The sequence below is a fragment of the Nannospalax galili genome, unplaced genomic scaffold (genome assembly GCF_000622305.1).
Source record: "Nannospalax galili isolate Female #2095 unplaced genomic scaffold, S.galili_v1.0 scaffold475, whole genome shotgun sequence".
NCBI classification, from domain to species: domain Eukaryota; kingdom Metazoa; phylum Chordata; class Mammalia; order Rodentia; family Spalacidae; genus Nannospalax; species Nannospalax galili.
Genome location: NW_008339435.1, coordinates 2,452,151 through 2,475,665, shown reverse-complemented (window position 1 = coordinate 2,475,665; position 23,515 = coordinate 2,452,151). Strand labels below are relative to the sequence as shown.

The 23,515-nt window shown below is 39.4% G+C and overlaps 1 protein-coding gene across 3 annotated transcripts in view; it reads right to left on the bottom strand.

Annotated features, from left to right (window-relative positions):
* Magi3 (membrane associated guanylate kinase, WW and PDZ domain containing 3) overlaps nt 1–23,515 on the bottom strand; it is a 271,037-nt gene that overhangs the window by 5,448 nt on the left and 242,074 nt on the right. For 2 of the 3 annotated variants that reach the window (XM_017798421.2, XM_017798420.2), the window contains exons 16-19: nt 17,348–17,533; nt 8,302–8,404; nt 7,456–7,582; nt 6,768–6,911 (exon numbers count right to left, since the gene is read on the bottom strand). In XM_017798421.2, coding sequence (XP_017653910.1) covers nt 6,768–6,911; nt 7,456–7,582; nt 8,302–8,404; nt 17,348–17,533 — 560 coding nt within the window. The remainder of the gene's footprint in view (nt 1–6,767; nt 6,912–7,455; nt 7,583–8,301; nt 8,405–17,347; nt 17,534–23,515) is intronic. The other variant, XM_029563987.1, reaches the window with a different exon arrangement.

The following is a 23,515-nucleotide window of genomic DNA, read 5'->3' as shown; positions in this document are numbered from 1 at the left end:
AAATCCATATCAAGGGACATAAAACTGAAGGGTATTGACTTTAAAACAGAAATTAAAGAGGTATTACTGAAATTCCAAAAAGTAAATATAAGAACACACTAAAACTATCCATAAGTAACATGACCAAAAAGACTCAGTAATTATTTGACAAAGGTACAGTAGGATTTTGGGGTTTCCAACTATGTGGTTACCACTGGGGCTCTCTCTACCTCTTTGTAGCTCAGTGGTCTCATTTTCCTCATCTGTTAAATGTGGGTTTTAGTGCCCACTTCTTAGGGTTGTTGGTAGATTTAATGTGATAAAGCATGATTGTTAAAAAAAAAAAAAGCATGATTGTACACCACCCACAAATAAATGCTAATGTTCAAGTTATCATAAAATACTGTTGTATAGGACTGCACTGCCATAGGCACACACCATCTTCCTGAGCTCAGCTGTGCCTGCTTGCCTAAGATCATCACAGATGGGCTTGCTGACTGTTGATGTCCTGGCATGGAAGGGAGGGCCAGGGAGCGTCACAGGACCTACACCCAGGAGTCTAGCCAAACCTCCCAACAAACCTGTGACAAGTTGCATGTGACCTGGGGAAGATTAGGGCAGGGTCTCTTGCCATTTTGTGCAGATTAGGAGAAGCCATTATCCATGTTTGGGAGAAGACTTTCCAGTGAGGCCTTAGGTGGGGAGCACCCACAATACTGTAAGTAATCCCACATCCACTGCTCTGTAAGTAAGCCCTGTGAACTCATTGTTTTCTCAGTGCATTTTGGTGAAATCCTAACTCAGTTTGTTGTTCGGACCAAGGGAGTCCGGGGTGGATGCCATTTACCAACCCCCAAGGAATTTTAGTAAGACATACATAATATAAAGACCTAACTATAGAGTATACCCCATTCTATACAATGTTAAAAAAAATCACAAACTATGAAATATAAAGTAGAATAAATGTCCTGCTGCATATTTATGAAAAGAGAAAACTAGCAAGACGGCCATCCTTAGCCTTGGATTTTCCAGCCTACAGAACTGTAAGAAATAAATTTTGCTATATGTTTCCCAGTTTCAGGTATTCAGTTATGGTAATAAGAAAGTAATAAGTAAGAAGACAAATACATAAAGTGAACTTTAAAATCAGCCAAAAAGACATTAAAGCTTATTGGAAAGAAAATAGCAAGAAAGGTGATTAACAGCAAAAATCCTTACTATCCAGAATAAGTGAAACAAAAACCAGTATCTAGAACACCTTTGATAAGTGACATAAGAATCATTTTCATAAGGAAATACAGATGATAAATAATTCTGATGGTAATTAAAGAAATGAAAATTAGTATTAGGAACATGCTTTGGGTTTATCTTATGAAACATGACTGAGGTTACAGTTAATATTGGCCACATTCTTTTGCCTAAAACTACAAACTTGTACACCGTAATACAAAAGTAAAATGCAAATAAAACTTGTAATTGAACAGATGTGCCACCAGGTGTCATTTCTATTTAACTTTAAAATCAAAATGCAGAGGGAAGGGAAGATGTGGTTTTACCATTTCTGGTAATCAGGACCCCCGGGCTGTGTGTGAGGGTTTTACAGTGGCTATACAAAACTAAAGGTTAAAAAAGTGTTCCTTGGCTGGGCATGGTGGCACTTGCTTTTAATCCCAGCACTCAGGAGGCAGAGGCTTTGGATCTTTTGTGAGTACAAGGCCAGCCAGGGCTATACAGTAAGACCCTGTCACAAATGGAAAAAGAAAAGTTTCTCTGGGAGGAAAAGGTGACCACTTTGATGAAATTTTAAGTTACTATGAAAAAAAAATCTTGAAATCCTGAACGAAATTAAACTTTAGTTGTACACTACTGAAAAATTATGAGGTAAAGAGGAGGGGGGATGAATAGAGAAGTGAAAGGAAGAGAAAGAAGAGAATCAAAAGAAGAAAAGATGTTTGTAGGCTTAGTTCTTGGGAGGCTGAGGCAGGAAGATGTGCTTAATTCGAGGCCACCCTGAGCAAAACCGTCAGGCCTTATCGCAAAATAACATTTTTAAAAAGGAAAAGACAAAAGGATAAAGGAATGTTGCTCTTTTAAAAAAATGTTGCTATCACCAGATGTGCTGGTTCACATCTTTAGCCTTTAATTCCAGCACTCAGGGAGGCAAAGGCAGGCAAAACTCTGTGAGTTCCAGGCCAGGCTGGTCTACAAAGCAAGTTCCAGGTTAGCCAGGGTTATAGAGTGAGACTCTGTCTCAAAAAATGTTGCTATCTTTTTAGGCAGTCTTGCAAAATAACATGTGCCTTACATTATCTTACAACCTGTTAAGAAATGATATGCCTCCAGGGATGGAGAGATGGCCCTGTGGTTAAGAACACTGGCTATTCTTATAGAGGGCCTAGGCAGAAATGTCAACACCCACATGGCAGCTAACAACCTGCTGTAATTCCATTTCCAGGTTCTGATGCCCTTTTCTGGCCTCCACAGGCATTGTACAACATTAGTACACTTACACACATGCAGGCAAAACACTCATACACATAAAAATAAACAAATTAAAAAAGAAAAAAGAAATGATATGCCTCCCAAGGAAATCCAGCCCAAATGGACATGGCCAAAGCCTGACAGGCCAGGTGATCTCAGCAAGGATCTTGGCCTCCCAGGACTCAGCTAAGACTAAGTGTAGACACTGTCACCTCCCTCTCAGAGACTAATAGCAATATAACTGAAAGTACATGTTGCCTGGAAGACAGACACTTAGTATTTTCTGAATCTGACTTTTTTCTTGCAGTGCTAGGATGGAAACCTGGGCCTCATGTATGCTAGGCAAACACTCTACAAAGGAACCATACCCCAGGCCCTGAATCATAACTTAAGGACCAGTTTCAGACTTGTGAAATTTACAGATCTTCTCTTGGCACTGAGAACCTTTCCACCTATTAACATTTTCTTGTTTTCTGAATTATGCTAGTAATTATTGCTAATAATTATTACTAATTATATCATATATCCCTAGTCCTATCTACTCAGTAATGTGTTGGAAACTAATCTTAATTTTTAAAGAACTTCAATATTTTATCCTCTTGACAAAACATCTATGAAATACTAATCTTAATTTAAAAAAATGCATCTAGAGCATCTATTTTTGAAAACATCTATGGATTGCCTTCTATGAGTATTAAAGGGACTATATGGGTGCTGAAGATACTGGAATAAAAAGGTACAGAATGGAAAGTTCAGTTGCCAATCTGAGACCAGCAAGGGAAGAAGGAAGCCGGGGAGGGGGGACTTCCATGGCACCATGGAGAATATTAGCTGAAGAAAACTCTGAGTGCCTACATAGTTTCTTAGCATTCAGAACATATCTGGGCCTAACATTAATAGCCTACTTTTGGTTTCAAAATTTAGAGTTCATTTACTTACTTTAGTTTTTTAGACAGGGTTTCACTATGTAGTACTGGCTTGGCCTAGAATTTGCTATGAAGACCAGGCTAGCCTTGAACTCACAGAGATTTGCCTACTTCTGCTGGGATTAAAGGTGTACACCACCATGTCTTGCCTAGAGTTTTTTTTAAAATAAAAGTTTAGTCATGGGAATTTGAAGTTTCTGCTCATTTGTAAAGAATGATATATTTCAGAATGACACACTGCCTGGTTTAAGGCCTGTTTGGCTTTTATTTTTATGATGAAATTAGTAGATCTGAGGGTTGTATTTAGAACAAACATTTCAAAAATATACCCAGATTTGTCATTTAATTGACTTTTTCTGTCACTATATGCCATGGGAGATTTAAAGAAAAAAAAAAAAGTGAAATACCACAACAGAAAAAGGAGAGGGTGAGAAGAAGACCAAGAAAGCTACAAAGGATAGCACACTGGATCCTAAACTGGCTCTGAGAAGCTGCTTAAGGTTCCATAGCTACAAGGCAGTAGCATGAGGGTTTGAGTCTTATCTTAATCAATTCTCAAACCCAAGCTCTCTTCATGCTCTTAAACTATGCAAAGGCAAACAGGCTAGGCCTAGGAGCTTTTATTTTGCGGGCGTGGGGGGTGGGGTAAGGGTAAGGGTAAGGGTTGACACAGAGTCTCACTATGTAGCCCCAGCTGGTCTAGAACCCACTACGTAAACCATCCCAGGCTCTCATAGTGATCTGCTTCTGGCTTCAGGGTGCTGGGATTCAAGGTGTGTGCCACTACGCCTGGTGACGTAGCAGCTCTTGATTACCTATTACAAAGGGCATAAACTCTCTTGTCATAAACACTCTTGTTCTGGTTCTATGGCTTTGCATTCCCAATTCTCTTGTTTTCTTCACCTTTTCTGGTCCCCTAGTTATAGCTCCTACTCAAGAGTTCTGACCGGGGCCTGAAGTTCTCTAAATCTATTTAAGTCACTGAATCTACCACAAAGGCTTCACTTATCACCTGTCTAGGTTATGTCACTATCTGTGGTGGATGCTACAATGCCGAGGTGCCTGATTCAAGAAATACTAAACTCTCGAGAGTTGTTTAAACCAAGAGCGAGGCTGATCCGTGTGCTCAGAACCGTTCCTCCAACAGGTGTACTCTAATGGAGTACAAAGGTGTACTCTATTTAAACAATATACCCAGCATGGCATGGGAAAGAAATGAGGAACTTTGTCTTATTAGGGAAGAATTTTCCTTTTCTGATCCTCTACTGACCCAGAACAGTATACAAAAATCACAAAAAGATGTTATCAAACTAAGTCTACAAGTTGTTTTGCAAAATATACTGTGGATAATTTGCTGCTTTTGGTGTTGCTGCCTTTAGCAATATTTTCACAACATACACACATGTACATTATTCGGGACAAGGAAGGGTCGTAAGGGAAAAATAGAGAACACAGTTTAAGATTAAAGCTATGTGTTTAGCTTACAAGAAGGGCCCAAGGCTGAGTAAGATTGTTTACATTGTTTTCCTAAAGGTTAGCTAGATCTAAATAAGTAGAGAGGGAGACTGAATAGTGTTAAATGATCTCAAAGCATAAGACTAACTTTGATTACAAGACTAGGTAAGACAGGTGGCTTTCCCATCTAAGTCTGCCAGAAACTTTTACCTGCATAGTTCCACTTCAACATGACGCCAACTGACTTGAAAATTCTTGCCTCAGCTTCTACTGTTTTTTTGTAACAGAGGCAGAGCAAGGTCCCTAAGTCATTCTTTGCCCTTTCTTTCCCTTTATGCCTTACACACTGAACAGATACCAGTTATCTCGGTTGGTCATTCCTTCACTGGAAGGTGACCCCATGTGCTCTTGTCTCTCTCATACAAAGGGTTAGCATTCAAGCTCCACTCCCAGCACTCCCTTCCCACTCTGTACCTGAGTGAGAGCGATCTCTGTCTCCTCCATCCTTCTGCACACCACTAGTACACATCTTAGCAGCATGCTGCTCTGAGGAAAATGCTTCGCCCAAAGGCCACCAGTGGCTTTCTACTGTCTAGCACCTCCAGACTGCTAACTCATCCTCCTTTCAAAATTTCGTTTCTCTCTACTCCTCTAGACACTTTCTAAATAAACTCAACCATGTGACATTACCTATATGTGGGTTACCCTTCCTTCTTCTCACTTCTTCAGCCTGGAGTGCTTCTCTCAGTCCCTCTGTCCTGAAATTGTACTCAACTTCTCTAATCACTGAGCTTGGTCATTATGAGGAAAGACTGGTCTCTTACTTCCTTTGGGTCACCCCTTTTACCACCTCACTCAGCACCAGGCGAAAAGCTTTGATTAAGGCAAATACATAAAATCTGTTATGAAACTAGTGATGGGTATAAAATAGTGATGTGGAAAATACAAAGCTGTAATCACTAGAAACTTAAAAAAAAAAAAAAAAAAGACAGGATGCTGTGTAGTACATGCTGGTGTCGAACTTGTTATGTAGCCAAGAATGATCCTGAACTTGTGATCCTCTTGTCTCTACCGCCTGAATGCTGAAATTACAGGTATATACTACCACTCACAATTTTCATATGGGGCAGTGCTTTGTGCATGTTAAGCAAGCATACTACCAATTTAGCTATATCCCAGCACCCCTGCCCCCCACTCCCCCAGGTGTTATTAGACCAATTTGCCACATTCCTGCTTTTAAAAGATTTTTGTTTTGTTTTAAAGTTCTCTTTCCCTGATGCTTAATGATGACAGAAGAAGGAAATCTAAAGTTCTCTTGGATAGGAAGAGGGAGGCTGTCTGGAACTTAAAATTTTAGGCCAGAAAATGCCTTGTAAGATTCCTCTTTCATTAACTTTCAGAGGTAGAGGGGAAAATGCAGATCTATAAGCCATTTAGTCTGCAGTGCCCTATATAATGCTGGTATATTTCAGGATTGAGAATGTCTGTGATGGAATATTACAGATATGAGTTCTAGTCCTTCTAATAATCATAAAGGTTGACAGCTAGGTGGACAAAACTCTGGAGCTTATTATGTCTTGGAAGGAATTGGAGATTCTGTTTTATCCTGCCTTCTTCAAGACTTTTAATAAGAGAGTGTATTTTATGAATCAGTCTGCTTTGTATGTTGACTCTACAACTAAAAACTAATTTTTCTCAGGTACAAAAGCTAAGAATACCAGAGCAATGCCTTATAACTGAACATGGCATTGTACAAAAGGAGAGCACAAAGCACAGAACCCTGGTGGCTAGAAAAGCACAAGCGCAGTTCTCAGGGAAACCTTGTGCCTAGATGTAGGAAGTTTCTGCATTCCCTCTAAATCAGTTATTTTTACAAGTTTTCAGTCTGGAGTCAGAAGCAAAGGTTGCAAACAGAAGCTAACTCACGTGAATTCTGCCATCTTTGATGGCAGGGCCATCCTCAGCAAGGCGAAGGATAAAGAGTCCCATGTTGTACTCCTTCCCCCCTCGGAGACTGAACCCAAAGCCCCGAGGGCCTCTCTCCAGTTCTACTGGGTAGCACCCAAGGCACTAGAGGAGAAAAAACACGACAGAGTAATTTCCCATGCACCCCTTTAGTTGTGTCTTGAAGAAAGACTGATTTTATGGCTGAGAAAAATGATGTTTATATTCTTAATGTGCAGTCTATATTTTGAGGAAAGAATATGAGTCTTGGCTGAAGAGCTTCCTAGGTTTTATAAATACAAATTAAATTCATCTGAAGATTATGTGTCTGCTAGTTGTTCAATGTGTAATACAACAATCAGAGAACAGAGTTTTATAAAAGTGCTTACTTTAAGATTTTTCTTTTTTTACAAATTTTCTTGAAAAACAAGCAAACAAAAGCCTCCTTTGAATAGCTACAATACTATTCATTTCTAAACAAGGTTCAAATTTTTCCCCTCTATCAGGTAACTTTCCTTTCATTTTTGAGATCTTGTTGGAAGCTAAGTAAATGCAAAGTGCATTAGTAGTTATACAAGAATTACTAATTATCTGAATGAATTTGCAATAAAAATACTAATGTTAGTGGTAACAGTAACTCAAACATCAGCATCTGGATATCCAGGCTTACCTGATTGTGCCGACTACCCACAACTGAAATTACTGCAGTGTCAGGCTGTGCAAGCTGCTTGTGGTCAGACCAGGAATGTCTGTAAGAAGTGGAGATATCTTTCCCAATTTCACCTTCTAGGGTAGCTCTATGAGAGAGAGAAATTATTTTCTGCACACGGAAATGAAAAGCAGATTAATTTCGCTTTCAAAGCTGAGCCTTGCTATTCTCCATCCTGACAAACTGCTATGAAGACAGACTATCTCTAGAACCAGAGTTGCTAGGAAAATGCCTGTTCATTCACTTCAGGGCAGCTTAAAGTCTGTGAACAATCCCCTTTTTTTTCTTCAATGGTGTCCTGATGGAGTTGCTCTCAAAGAAAGCTGTACTCAGAATAACTGAATCAGGTTAGATAAGGTGACCCTGTCACATTGAGAAATGGCCCTCCTTAAGTCCAAAAGCCCAGGAAGATGCTAAATGTCTGGAAATCTAGTTTTTGCTTTATGACTAATATTTTCAGCAATAGAGGAAATATGTACAATATACTGCCCTGCCCAATTCTGCACAACCTTAGAAGACTGTGATTCACCGGGAGCTGAAGCTTCCCTACAAAAATGAGGAAGACAAAGAGACACAGAGCCAAATGCTACTGTCGGGCTGAACGGGTGATTATGAAGTGTCTGGGATGGAAGCTGGGAAGTGTGATGGTCTGGAGGGATGGGAGCATTGGGAAGGACTGTGAGGATGAAATATGCAGCTGTTTTCATTTGACTTAGATATTTGGCTTCTGAATTTACTGCCCTGAGAGCAGGATACTGATGAGCAGAGAGGTGACAAAAAACCCAAATCTGAGAAGAACATCTGTACCTGTCTCCAGGTATATGGTTAGCCTGTGACTGTCCCATGGGCTTATGCTGCAGTGCTGGGCTTTGCCTGGCTGAGTTTGTTCCTGATGGTGGACCATGTTGCTCTGTTCAAATGAGAAAACAACAGAGATAAGGACATGTACATGAAAACAAAGATTAAGTGGATCTATAAGAGTAAAAACAATAGCAAATAGATACAGCTTTCTAGCTTTAGGTCTTTTACTGGACAGCACTGCTGTCACTTGCTTGGAATTAGAACATTTAACATCTCTCTTTGGCTTTTGAGTGTTCATGTTTTAAGAAAACAGGAGTCATTTCTTATTTCCCACTGTTACCCTTGTCTTGGTCATCCATAACATGGAAATCAGAAATACACATATTCAATCATATTTATGTAGAAGACAGAGCTCCAGGAACTATTTACACTAAATATAGGGATATGGGACCAACTCTTGGACCAGCCCTTATGCAAAGCCATATTTCCTCTTCAAAGACAAATATACCAGGAGGGGAAATGGAGTGGAGTAAGGTATTAACCTTATTTGTTTTTGGTGGTCTAGAAATCTGTTCTTCTTTTATAGTGTTGCAGTCATAAAATTTCCTATTGGCTTAAGAGGTCTTGAACCTTCTGACTGGATTTCTTGTCACCCATTTGGTATATTTTATTTATTTTTTATTTTTATTAAAAAATTTTTTTTTGTCTTTTTGAGACAGGGTCTCCCTGTAGCCCCAGTTGGCCTGGTACTTGCTATGTAGGCCAGGCTGGCCTTGAACTCACAGAGATCCACCTGCCTCTGCTTCCCGAGCGCTGGGATTAAAGGTGTGGGCCATCATACCCAGCTCCAGGCCTTTAGTTTTAACATAAAGACTGAAACAGGTCAACTGTCTCTTGCTTAAAGGATTATGGTTGTGCTGGATAGCTTTAGTGTCAACTTGACACATCTGAGTTAAGGGAGCCTCAGCTGGGGAATTGTCTCCAAAGAACTGGTCTGTGGCCATGTCTGTGAAGCATCTTCTTGATTGTTGACTGATGTGGGAGGGCTCAGCCCACTGCGGGTGGTGCCATCCCTGGGTAGGTGGGGCCTGTGTCGCATAAGAAAGCAAGCTGAGCAGGGGCCAGCGGAGCAAGCCTGTAAGCAGCATTCCTCCATGGCCTGTGCTCTAGTCCCTGCCTCCAGGTTCCTGCCCCGAGTTCTTATGTTGGGCTCCCTGATGAACTATGACCTGGGAGATGTAAGACAAATAAATGCTTTCCTTCCCAAGTTGGTACTGGTCAGTGTGTTTTGTCACAGCAATGGAGAGGCGAACTAGAAACAATGATTTTTTTAAAAAATTATTTTTATGTGTATGAGTTTTTGCTGGCACATATATAAGTGCACCATGTGCATGCAATGGCTGCAGAGGCCAGAAGAGAGTGTCTGATTCCCCTGGAACTGGATTTACTGACAGTCGTTAGGTTGTTAGCTACCATATGGTGCTGGAAATTGAACCTGGGTCCTCTGTAAGAACAGCAAGTGTTCTTAACTACTGAGCCACCCTCTCCAGTCCTGATTATGGTGATTTTTTTGTCTTGTATAAGACGCTCTCCAAATTTATCACCTGCCTTCCTGCTTCACCTCCTGTTCAAAATGTTACACTTCCTCTGTTGAGATGCTTCCTAGCTCCTTAAGCACAGTGTGATCACATTTTCACAATATTGGTCATACTGTGTGAGCTGGATGAACACGTATTTCTCCGCTACATTTCAACTTACTTAGTTACAGAAATCATACCTCTTATCTTTGTATTCCTGTTTCCACTGGAATTTTCAGTCAGTCCTACTTTTTTTTCCCCCACTTTCCACTGAACCCCTCTTCATTTATTATCCATTTTTAAACAAATACAATTTAGTCCTACTTTTACTTACTGGGTATGTCAATTTCAGGTTACCTGTCTCTAAACTGGAAAGCCCATTATAGGGTTCAACTGTCTTGTCATTATAAATTCACGGTTACTTTTCAGGGGATGAAAACTGATGGGAAAATTATATCTAGCAGCAAGATGATAGGGAGATATTTATATCTTTGTATGAGTCCAACATAAGTAAGTTTTTGGCTTTCCTAGTTTCATTAGAGTAGTGAGTATGTAATGTCAGAGCAGCTGATCATTTTCAAGTTTTCCTCTTAGGATAAGAGATATTACTTTTAGGCAGAATGTACCACAAGTTGGTGGGATTTTAAAAATATTTTTTATTGCCGGGTGTGGTGGCGCACACCTTTAATCCCAGCACTCGGGAGGCAGGGGCAGGTGGATCTCTGTGAGTTCAAGGCCAGCCTGGTCTACATAGTGAGTTCCAGGACAGCTGGGGCTGCAGGGAGGCCCTGTCTCAAAAAACAAAAAAACAAACAAAACAAAAACAAAACAACAAAAAAAGACCAAAAAATATTTATTGATCTGAGGATTTCACACAATGTATTTTGATCATATTCAGATTTCTCTCCACTCCCACCCTACTAACCCTTCTCCACTTCATGTCCTTTATTATTATTTGTCTTTTTTTCCCTCAAAGGGCTGTCAAGTCTAATCTGTGTTTTCTAAATGTTCTTGGGTATGAGTCTATCCTTTGGTGTCTGGTCAACCTACAAAGTATCACACCAGTAAGGAAAACTGGCCCTCTCCCAGCATCTACCAATTCCTCATAGATCCGCAATTAGGGCAGGGGTTCCTGCCTACTCCCCCATCTATGGTGGGCCCCTATCTGGATTTGCACAGGTCTTGCACATGCTGTCTAAGTGTTGTGCGTTATCCTAAACCCTATAATGGGTTTAGTAGCCCTAATAGACACCATAGGCTAGCAAATGTAAAGCCCAGTGCTAAGAATTGTTGGCCAAAGAGATCCCATAGGCCTTCAAACAGTACTGGCTACTGTCATTTCACTTGGTTATCAGAGCTTGGGAAGACCCTTTTGCTTAAGACATAGTATAGCTGAGTCACAGAACAAAAAACGAACAATCAAGCTGGTACTGACATTGAAGCTTTGTCTCTGCTGCCAAGTTTTCATAGTACTAGAAAGTACTACACATGTTACTGGCAATAAAAGGTAATCATCAATCTTACCCACTTGTGAACCCTGTGAGCTACGAGAACAACTGGCTTGGCAAAATATGCCCACTTGTGTAAAGTAGCAAGACTGTTATGGGAGTAACCAACTACCTTCTAATTGGATTTAAGGCCTGCCTCACAAGATGGAGTTCATACCTGATTCTGTTATCAGGGCCAAGAGCCTGTGGCTACACATGTCATAGGCCATAGGGGAACCTAATATTATCATTCTGCTAAACAGACATAGTATTAAACTGACCCCTAATGACTTATTGTTATACCCATAGATTAATGCTTCTCTCAACTCTCACCAGATAAGGTTCTTCTTGTAGCAGATGTTGATTAACACAGAGACCCACAACTGGTCAACATGCAGAGAGTAAGAGACTGCAGAGTGCTCAGCCCTAAAAATGGAACACCTATATCACACTCTCTCCTCCCAAGACTCCAAGATCATTGCAGAAGAAGGGGCAAAAGGACTGACTGTAAGAGCCAGAGGAGGTAGATGAACACAAGACAACTTGTCTAGACAGATACCACAGGGTAACTTTATGTTTTGAATGGTAGTATTGTGGTTAAACCTAGGGCCTTTAGGCAAGTGTTCTACCACTGATCTGTATCGCCAGCCCTGGTGCTCACTTTCTAAATTACTTCATGATGCCTTTTTCAAGGTTAAGTAAAACCTATCATTGGTATCTTTTCATTTTTAGCCTTTCAACTGAACTATGTATGCCACGTGGCTTCTCCAATTTTTTCCCGAGTTTAGAAGCTATTCTATGTCTCAAAGTTAAATATTTATTCCACTATGTCAAATACACCTATATTTTCTTTGAATTTTATCTGAAAATTTTCCTAATACTACAGTGACAGATTAAGTATACTTTTCCCTTCAAGAAGTATTAGTTTTTGTAAAAGTTTCTATGTGTAAATATCAAAGAAAAGGTATACTGTCAGAAGCTGAACACAAAATGCAGTTAAACTACAGCAGCAAACATGGATTAAGACTTTTCTTTACCAAGAGTTACTAAGAACCTTATAACTTTCTCAGACTGAAAAACTCTGAAAAGGTTAAAAAAGATGATCTGAAAAACTGAAGATATCCCACTCTTAGGTAGGATAACTTAATATTTAAACATCTAAATTAACCCAAAGTTAGCAGGTATATTTTTCAAAATATGTAATAAAATTGTATTTTTTGAGGATCCTTTTTAAAAATATTTTATTTATTATTTTTACTTTATGAGTATGAGTGTATTGCCTGATTATGAGTACACTGTGTCATGTGATGCCACGGTCAGAAGAGGGCTTCAGATTCCCCTAGAACTAGAGTTAAGGATGGTTCGTAGCTGCCATGTGGGTGCTGGGAATTGAACCCGGGTCCTCTGCAAGAGCAGTCAGTGCTCTTAACCACTGAGCCATCATCTCTCCAGTGCATATTTTGAGGATCTTATTTGTTCAAAGATTTTACATGGGACTGTCCTGTGAGTATCTAGTTGGCTTTGGGAAGAGAGATTGCTTTGTCCTCAAGTACAGAGATACAGGACAACAAATTCACATATAATTATATGCAAGTGTGCACACACACGCCTTCAACCCACGAACAAAGTTAAAGAATAAAAAAGAGGTGGAGACTTATGTTTAGAGGTCAAGATAAGATATGCAGGCTAGAGGCTGGAGAGATGGCTCAGCAGTTAAGAACACTGAATGCTTTTGCAGAGGACCCGGGTTCAGTTCCCAGCACCCACATGATAGCTAACAACCATCCGTACTCCACAGTTCCACAGAATCTGACACCATCTTCTAACCTCCATGGGCATTGTATAACACAGGTGTACCTACCTATATGCAGACTTTACACTCATACACATAAAATAAAAATTTTAAAAAAAAGTAAAACTGAATTCCTCCAGTGACTATGTCCAAAGAAAGGTGCCAGATGGATTAAAGACCTAAATGGAGTATTATATCACAGGATCATGACACGTGGAAATGGGGACAATGTGGCCATCAATGGGGAAGTGGGTAGGTAAGAAATACTAAATATATATTATGGGAAACTATTAAGAAGCAATGTGGGTTAGCCTAAAAAGCACATGATACTAGGAGAACAAAGCTCAAGCCAGCAAAGAGAATATAAATGAGCCAGTCTTCATCAATATTAAAATGATTGTACAAAGGGACAAGTGCAAGATGGGAGGTGAATACTTGAAAGTCATATACCTGAAAAACTAGCATTCAGAGTAAGTAAAGAGATTTTACAATTCAGCAGTAAAAAATAACCAAGTTATAAACAGGCAAAGGATTTGAACAGACATTTCTCCAAAGAAGAATGGCCAATAAACAGACGAAGAGATACTTAACACTAGTCATCAGTGAATTGCAAAGTCAAACCACAATGAAATACTACTTCACACCTATTTAGAATGGCTTGAATGAAAAATAAAGTCCCACAAACCAGAAAATAAATGCTGGGGAGGATAAGAAAAAATGGGAAGCCTCCTATATTGTTGTTGAGAATATAAGATGGTACAGATGCTACAGAAACAATTTGGCATGTCTTCAAAAAGTCAAATACCACATGATTCAACAACTCTACTCCTAGGTTTATATTCAAGAAAAATGAAGTCACACATTTGCAAGAAAACTGTACTTTAATGTTCACAGCAACATCACTCATAGCAAAAAGTAGAAACGACTTAAATGTCTACAAAATGACTAATAGGTAAGTCATATGATGTATATGCAATAAAACACTTATTACTCATAAAAAAGAATGATGCAGGGCTAGAGAGATGGCTCAATGGTTAAGAGCACTGACTGCTCTTGCAGAAGACTCAGGTTCTACTCCCAGCACCCACATGGCGGCTAATAACTATCCATAACTCCGGTTTCAGGGGATCTGATGCCCTCTTCTGACCTCTGTGGGCACTGCACGACACAAGTGCACCTACCTACATTCAAGCAATACACTCATACACATTAAATAAATTTAAAAACAGAAACTAAGCAAGCAAGCAGAAACTACCAAGCACAGTCAATTCCTGTCCCATCCTTTAGAACAAGTTACTGTGGTAGAGGCAGAAATGCTGGAGGCATTGGAGGGGGTAGAGAAAGGTCCAAGAATGACTATAGCATGAGAATTTTTATATGAGACATGGCACACACCTTACCAGTTCCTTGGCAAAGCAGACTTAGATATTAAACAGTACCTAGCAATGGAGGAAGAGACAATGGAGGAAAGACAGCTGCTCCTCCAGGTCTCTATCTTTTTCTACTCCCAGCGAAGGGCTTGAGATGAGCAGGGGAGGGGCAATATAACTTGGAAGTGTGACCTGAACATGTTTCTGCAAACAACTTCAAGATACAAGTATTCACTTAACCGCAGTGCAGCTGGTAAGTTTTATACTGAATTCAATGGGAAGGTTGGAAGACTAACAAGAATGAGATTTTTAGGGTTAGAAAGGAGACTATTTTTTCCCCTAGGAAAATGAGGGATTCTGAATGTTTCCATAGTTTAATAAAAATCCTAGAGTATATAAAATAATATATAATCACTGAATAAGGCTGTACCATAGGATGATATGCCTACATATGAAATATATTTTAAGTATATATGTGCTAAGGAGTTTTCTTCCACTCTTCCACTTTTCAACAGTGCCTGACATCATCTAGAACTCTCAAGTATCTGACCAGAAGTACTTAGGTTTAAATGCCAAAGGTAACTTTTACTCTAAGAAAAATGAACAATTCTTGATAACCTCTTAGAAAAAAAAAATCAATAATCAGTGACAACTTTGAAAAACAACATACTAAGAGAAAGAAATGGCGGTTCTCCTACCGAACTACCCCAAGGGTACTCCAAGTAGGGTTTCTGTGTCAGCAAAAAAACATGTAAGGACACTGAGAAAGCAGTCAGAAAAATCTTACAGTTTGAAAGAATAATTTTTATGTATTTTAATTTTTATTGTATTTTTACAAAAATACTGGTCTGAGATGAACTTGGAAGAACCCACTGGTCATTTTCTATAGACTGCTAGTCCTATGCTTAGTGCCCACTGCAGGCCAGTCATGAGGATATAAATGCCTCAACCCTGAAGTGCCATGGCACAGACTTTTTTTTAAGGATTTAAAAAAAAATAGTATTTTACATGCATGAATGTTTTGCCTGCAAATATGTAAGTATATCACGCATGTGCCCTGGTGCCCAGGGAGGGCAGAAAAGAGTGCCAGATCCCCTGGAACCATAGTTAAGGATGGGTGTTAGCCCCAATGTGGGTGCTGGGGACCAAACCCATGTCTTGTATAAGAGTACTTAGTGCTTTTAACCCCTAAGCCAGCTCTTTAGTCCCCAAATCAATGTTGAGGAAGAGTTTGCATGCTCATGAAGAAATATCCACTACAGTACCTTGAAAAGATTTACATAATTCATAAAATATGGGAGTAGGACAGTAGCAGCTAGAAAGACACTACTGAGAAATACAGCTGGGTGAGGTGGCATGCCTGTAGTACTAGCACTTGGGAGGAAGAGGCAGGAGGATCACCTGCAATCAGGAGATGGAGACCAGCCTGGACAACATAGCAAGATGAAGTCTCAGAGGAAAAATTTATAAAACTTCAGGAAATTGACCTTAGGGACATACAGAAGAAAACTAGAACATGAATAATCAACAGAGGATGAAGAATGTTAATTCTTTCTCTCTCCCTCTCTTTCCCTCTCCGCCCTCCCTCAGGACTTGGTCATGTTACCCATGCACTGTACCACTGGGCCACATTCCCAAGAAAATTTTACATGAAAGACTGAACCTTCATAATTCTGCTTTTTCCCCCCCCTTTGCATTATCTCTACAAATTCAGGACAAATATGATAAGCATTACATAGTGGTTACTTAGTAATTCATAAACCATAAACAAAGAACCTGGACTGCTTAAAAATTGTTCCTAATTAGAAATTACTTTAAAATTTTAAAATTTTATGTATTTACTTATATTTTGTGTGTATTAATGTTTTGCCTGTATTAATATGTGTACCATATGCATGCAATGCCCACAGAGGCCAGAAGAGGGTGTTGGATTCCCCTGGAACTGGAGTTACAGATGGCTGTTAGCTGCCATGTAGGTGCTGGGAATCAACCTTGGTTCTCTACAAGAGCAGCCAGTGCTCTTTACTTGGCCAACTCTTCAGGCATCTTAATTAGAAGTTGTTAATGGTTGCAGGAAGCTTTAAAGCAAGATTAGAAACTCTTCCATGGCTGCCAGTATGAGTTCTAGCCCTATTTAAGAGTCATTCCTGGGGCTGGAGAGATGGCTCAGTGGTTAAGAACACTAGTTGTTCTTGCAGAAGACCTGGGTTTGAATCCCAGCATCCACATGGCAGCTAACAACTGTTGGTAATTGCAGTTCCAAGGGATCTGAAGCCACCTTCTGTCCTTGACGGGCACTGCACGACATGGGTCCATGCATACAATACATACATGCATACAATACACACATCCACTTAAAATAAAAATAATATTTTTTTAAAAAAGAGTCATTCCTACACACCCACCCACTCCCTGTTCATACAGCAGCTGCCCAGAACAAAGTTCTGCCCCCAAGGAAAGGGCATACTGTGGCATGGATCTGACATAAAAAAATCTGGTATCAACAACAACTTCCTTTGACTTATTGTTTAAAGGGTCTCACTTAAGTAGAGACCTAAGACATTAATTTAAGAAAATAAGATCTGAAAGGTATTACCAATATTCACTTCTAGGTACTTGCTTCTCCAGCACATAAATAAATGGCCACCACTCACTAGCTGGATTACTTTTCTTGAATGGCTAACAATTTTATAATAAACTGTCTTTTTTTAAGTTCATTAAATGGAAAAGGTAAAGAACGCAACTACAGGGCATATAAATGGCTCTCTCACAGCGATCTGAATCTATCATATGAGCTTAGGGAAGGCAGGTTTCCCACTTCCTTACCTTCTTCAGCAATGACTGTCAGTGTGACTGTGACCCCAGCATCTTTGATCAGCTGAACAATATTATCATGGGACAGTTCAACAATGGACTGCCCATTCACTGCAGAGATGTGATCTCCAACTTTCAGTTTTCCACAACGATCAGCTGGACTGCCTTCTATGACTCGGCCAATTTTATGAGGAATAACTATGGGAAAGAACCCCCAAGTTTTTCAATTATTTAAGATATGTACTAGTGATGGATCTATCATTATCACCATTTAAAAGTTCAATATATTAACATAGAAGAAAATGCTTTAAAAATACAGCAAAAAAAGCACTACACATCATTATCTTGTCCAAATGCAACTATTTCCAAATCACCCCCCACTTTGACCACATGCACAGAGACTTTCTATGTAGTTATAGCTATAGATGAGTCTTACTGCTGTTTTCTACTTGCTAGAAATCTTGTTTCATTTTTTTTTAAAGTCACTGACTTTATTGACCTAAAAAATTTATAAGAACATTGACCATTCCGGAAAAAAAAAAAAAAAAAAAAAAAGGAACCAAATAGCAACAACCCAACCAGAGCTAAAAGTTAAGGAAGGAAAGGGGCCAAGAGCTGTCAGGGAAGTAGATAGGGACAAGAGTAGTAATCCCAGAAAGGGATTACCTAAAGAAGGGCAACCTTCCAAAAGAGTATGACATCAGCAGGCTTTTCTTTGGGCAGGCAGGGGCCCTGCTGTTAGGGCCCTTGAGGTAAAGCACCACAGAGCATGTCACTCCACTCTAAAGGGCACTCAGAGCAGTCCTGGTAAAGCTTGGTGTTGGCCCATGCCTGGAAAAGGTCTTTTACCTTTTTTAAGCACAAGAGAACTGGTCACAGTCAAAGCTTCTTTCCTCCAGCTTTGCCCAGCAGTCGTCAATTCCCACCAAGCACCGCCTGCTTTTGCTTGGGATGCTCTGCTTTTGGGGAGGTCTGTAACTTATCTTACTCAGCATCCTTGCCTCCTTTATAGGCTCCTCCTGCTACTACTAGGCTGCTTCTGCCCATACCTGCATCCCGTGTCTCTTTTCATATAATGATCCTACTTTTCCTAGCTAAGGGCCATTGACCTCACTGATACTGATAGTATCTCAGTGATCTGATATCTCACTGTTCAGTGTTGACTAACAGGACTATTATCAGGCTTTTAGCTATTTTAGAAGATTCTCTAGCTCTGTTGAAAGGGGAAGTTATTCCCAAAAGGAATCAGGACTTGGTAATTACTGATCAGAAATCCAGGTACAATGAAATAAATGAGAACTAAAATGGAGCACATAAACTGGGTGTGGTAGCACAGGCTTTTAATCTCAGCAGTGAGGAGGCAAGGGTAGGTGGATCTCTGTGAGATTGAGGCCAGCCTGGTCTATACAGCAAGTTCCAGGCCAGCTGAGGCTAAAAGGAGAGCTTATCTAAAAAAAAAAAAAAAATCATACTTCTATACAAAAAATTATGGGCTGGGAGGACAGATCAGTTGGTAGAACATTTACTTGCCTTACAAGCATGAGGACTTCAATTCAGTCCCCAGAATCTACATAAAAATGGGCATGGGGTGCATATATAATCCTTGGGGCTCAAAGGCTAGTCAGCCTAGTCTAATCAGTGATCTCCTGGCCAATGAGAGACCCTGTCTTTCTTCCATGCATGCAATGTCCATAGAGGCCAGAAGAGGGCATTGGGTTTCCCCAGAGCTGGTGTTATAGGCAGTTGTTAGCTGCCAGGTGAATGCTGGGAATCAACCCAGGTCTGCAAGAGCAGCCAGTGCTCTTAATTGCTGAGCCATCTCTCCAGTTCTGAAGTGGACAGTGTCTTAAAGGAAGTGGACAGTGTCCCCGAGGATGACACCTGAGGTTGGCCTCTAGCTTTCACATATACATGTAATAGCTTCTCCACATGCATAAAAATTATTTTGTGCCTTTAGATCTTTTTAAAATTCAAAAGCTTCAGGAGAGTAGAAGACTGACCATTTAATGTTAAGACTATTTAGCTCATGGATTAAATTCTCCCCTGATTGCACAAAGCTGCCACTAACACATATACAGACACAAAAGGTAGCTCTATTGAAATTCTACCTCAGCATGCAAGGACGTTCCTAGACTGACTAGGGGTGCAATGATGCTGTTGTCACAGCTTAAGACAAGTCCTAGATTCAGGACATCCTGTCAAACAAAATATCACCCAGTGTGCAATACAGGGCATTTGTACTAGGAAACAATTCTACATTCTCTGATAGTTTCCTAGCCTAGGTCAGGAAATCTACCAGGTACTTGGGCACATGATGACTACTGACTAATATGATAAGGATAATGAATAGTTTTAGATGACTCTGTGAATTAAGTTTAATTTCCTTAGTAAAACATTCCTTACAAGTATTTCTGAATCATATCTAGGAGTATATTATGGACATTTTAATAGGCTTTCATTTGGACTGGAAAAGTTATTCTTGATCATGATTTATGTCTCTATAGACAGTACCTTGGCTCTTCTAGTATTATATAATGGACCATTTTATTTTAAACTGATGCCTTTTAGCATTGAATGAAATCAAGCACTTATAAATCCATTTTCCTTGAAAATAAAGTAATTAGAGAAATGTCAGTGTAGTATGGGCTATGTACTATACTGGGCATTTGAGCTGATTCACTAATTGTACAACAGGTGGCACATAAGATATGTATGGCAAATCATATGGTGGCCCTGTGGTGACCTTCTAAATCAATACCTTAGGTTCTACGGCTTAGAAAAAATTTACTCATATGTAGCATTCATTCAAAATCCCTGGAGAAGAAAATTATTTAGCTCATTGGCACACTGAAGGGCTTGTTCACACTTGGGAAAGCATCAAACAGAATTAAATTCTGAAATTCTGAAGGCTCAGTGGTCCCCTTTCTTACCATGTTTGTAACACAGCAAAGGAGAACTGCTGCATGGTAGTAATACAACTTCTTAAAAGGCTCATTGGGTGAGGGAGGGTAAAAGTGGTCAGATTCTTACTGTTTTGACTTTTTTTTTTTTTGTTTTTTTTTTTTTTTTTTTTTTTTTTGGTTTTTTGAGACAGGGTCCCCCTGTAGCCCCAGCTGGCCTGGAACTCAGAGATCCACCTGCCTCTGCCTGCAGAGTGTTGGGATTAAAGATGCGTGCCACCATGTCCAGCTCTGTTTTGGCCTTTAGAGCAGAGCCACCAAAACAGCTAGAACCAACAGACTACCAGAAAGGTCATTTCTGAACATTATGAGTGGACTGGAAAGTTTGTCAAGGAATTCTCCCTTGGAGTATAAACAGCTTGAAATCCTGCCTTGTTTCTGTTGGTATACAGTCTATGGACATCTGCCACAAAGCCGCCTTTTCCATATCTATCTGTATTAATCTCTAGTCTCAATCTGTCTCAGCCTGGCTTATCCAGCTGCTGAGGTAAAGTTAGTACTTTTAACTTTTCAATAAAAGAAAGAATAGTAAATAGAAATGTCTCTCAAATAACTCCTTTCCAAACAGAACTGAAAAGTGTATGGTAGGAGTAACACTGACAGCTCTGAAATACTGGCAAAGTAAAAATGAACCATGTCCTTTTCACCTAAAATAGAGGCCTTTTCTAAGCACTGTGCTTATTCAGCACTGAGGCATGCTAGTGAGGATGCTGACCTGGAACTTTAGAATTTAAAACTGGTACGAGAGATGCTACTAAGAACTCATTTTTGAGATATGTCACTAGAAGAAAAAAGTGATCCATGTTGAACAAGGTTCTGAGACAAGGTCCACGAAAAACGGAACAGAGGAAGTTTTCTGCCTTTTTACAGTGCTAATTCCCTTCTACACCACACCCTCTCTATTACAGATTGCCTTAGCTGCTCAGAATCTATGAATGAAAGCACCTCATTTATACTTACCCTAGGACTCTTCTTTCTGAATGAGACAAATGGTGTTCTCAGAGGAATGGTCCAGGGCTCAGCATTTGAGATTACTATCTAGCAGTTAAGTGAAAAGACCAATTCTGGTTTTGCATGATAGAAAACCTTGAGTACTTACATAAAATTTATTAACCACCTGAGCCTATCTAAATTCAGGCTGATAATTAATGAGCTGCAAACACTCATTTCCTGTCACATGTTAGCTTTTCTTTCAATTTTACATCCAAACTGGGCTTTTATAGCTTATTGTTAAATACTGTTAAACTTTTTAAAGTTTCTCTAATAGAAGTTGCCAGGGTACTGGTACATGCTAGAATTCCCAGCTACTCTGAGGTTGGGGCAAGAGGATCACTTAAGCTCACAAGTTGACTAAACAACAAACACACCCCCAAACAACTTCCCCTCCTCAGGAAAAACAAAAAACAAACAATCCTCCCTAAAAAATCAGAGCCAGTGGCAATTTTCAGGTAAAACGATAATAATAATGAAAGTAGTAATTAAAATAAGTCATAGCTGTTACTATATATCCAAAGGACTGGGCTCTGGGCTCCACATACTTATCTCCTGCAATCCTCAAACTTGGTGAGACAAGGGTGCTAACACCATTCTCCTTTACAGAGGAAATTGCAGTGCTTGCAGGGTTAAGTAACATGGCCAAGATCTATTTACTGTTCAAAGACCTGAATCCAAGTCTGCCTGATTATGAAACCTAACAAATAATGGCACTATCTTTTTCAGAGATCAGACATCCACATTTATAAAACCATGAAAATGTAGGGTCTGGAGAGATGGCTCAGCGGTTAAAAGCACTGACTGCTCTTGCAGAGGACCCGGATTCGATTCCCAGCACCCACATGGCAGCTACAAACCATCCTTAGCTCCCGTTCCAGGGGAACCTGAAACCCCCGTCTAACCTCCACGGCACTGCATGATACGGGTGCACTCACATACACGCAGGCAATACACTCACACACATAAAATAAAAATAATAAAATAAAAAATACCATGAAAATGTAAGATGTTTAAATAAATGAATATAAAAACATTAAAAATTTTAAATATCAACAAATAAATATTAAAATGCTTAAACATGTAAGTAATGCAGGGTTGCAGAGATGGTGCGGCAGTTAAAAGTACTGGCTGCTCTTCCAGAAGACCTGGGTTTGATTCCCAGCACTCATATGATGGCTAAGAACCATCTGTAACTCCAGTTCCAAGGGAATTCAACACCCTCTTCTGACCTCTGTGGGCTTTGCACAACACGAGTGCACTTACATATAGGCAGGCTATATACTCATACACATAAAAATAAAAAAAATAAAATAAATATGTAAGTAATGCAACTTGTTAATAAATTTACCTATATGATTTGGTTTATAGTGAACACTAGATTCTCCCTATTTTTTGCATTTGTAGGAAGGGAGCATCTTTCGTGTAAAAGCTCTATAACATGGTACACAGATCTTTCACTCTTTGAAGGATTAATCCAAATGCCTGGGATTATTATATGGTATTAAAATGATAATATGATTATCTTTAACAGTTATTTGTTTCTGAAAAATCTGATTTCCAATGATAACAACATCAAAACCACCCAAAAGCTGCTTTCCTTTCTTATTTCTGACACAGGCCACATAATCATCTTCACAGCATCACTGACAGTTCTAGTTCCAAATGTTACCATAGCAACTGCTTTTGGAAAATGGAACTAGAATCAGTGAGCGATGACCTGATACTATTGCAATAACTCATCCATGTCACAGCACCTTCTTCCTTATACACTTATATTAATTTTAGCAAGATTTTTGCAAATTAGTTTCCTGAAAATGCTTTAAGAAAAAAAAGCAAAACAAGTAAGGTTTTAGTGATCAGTTAGTCTAAAAAGACCTCAGTACCCAAGATATAATCAAATCTACTAGTAAAGGTAAGTACATTCTCTGGTGGTCAAGGATTTTATTTTTCTGACATAGGAAAATGTAGTTATCAGATAAGCATAACACAGAAATCTCAATGTACTTGTTTTCATCTTGTATACAACTGGATTTCATAAATAGAAATTATAATTTCCTAGAAACATCAAGAAAATACATTTAAGTTGCTGATCATAATAGCTCCAAATTTACTAAATTACTTCTTCCTTTATGAATACAACATTCATCCATCTCAGATGCAAAATTTTATTAACACTGGTTAAGAATATTAATTTTCTTATGAAATTATATTGGCCCCTTTAATCTTT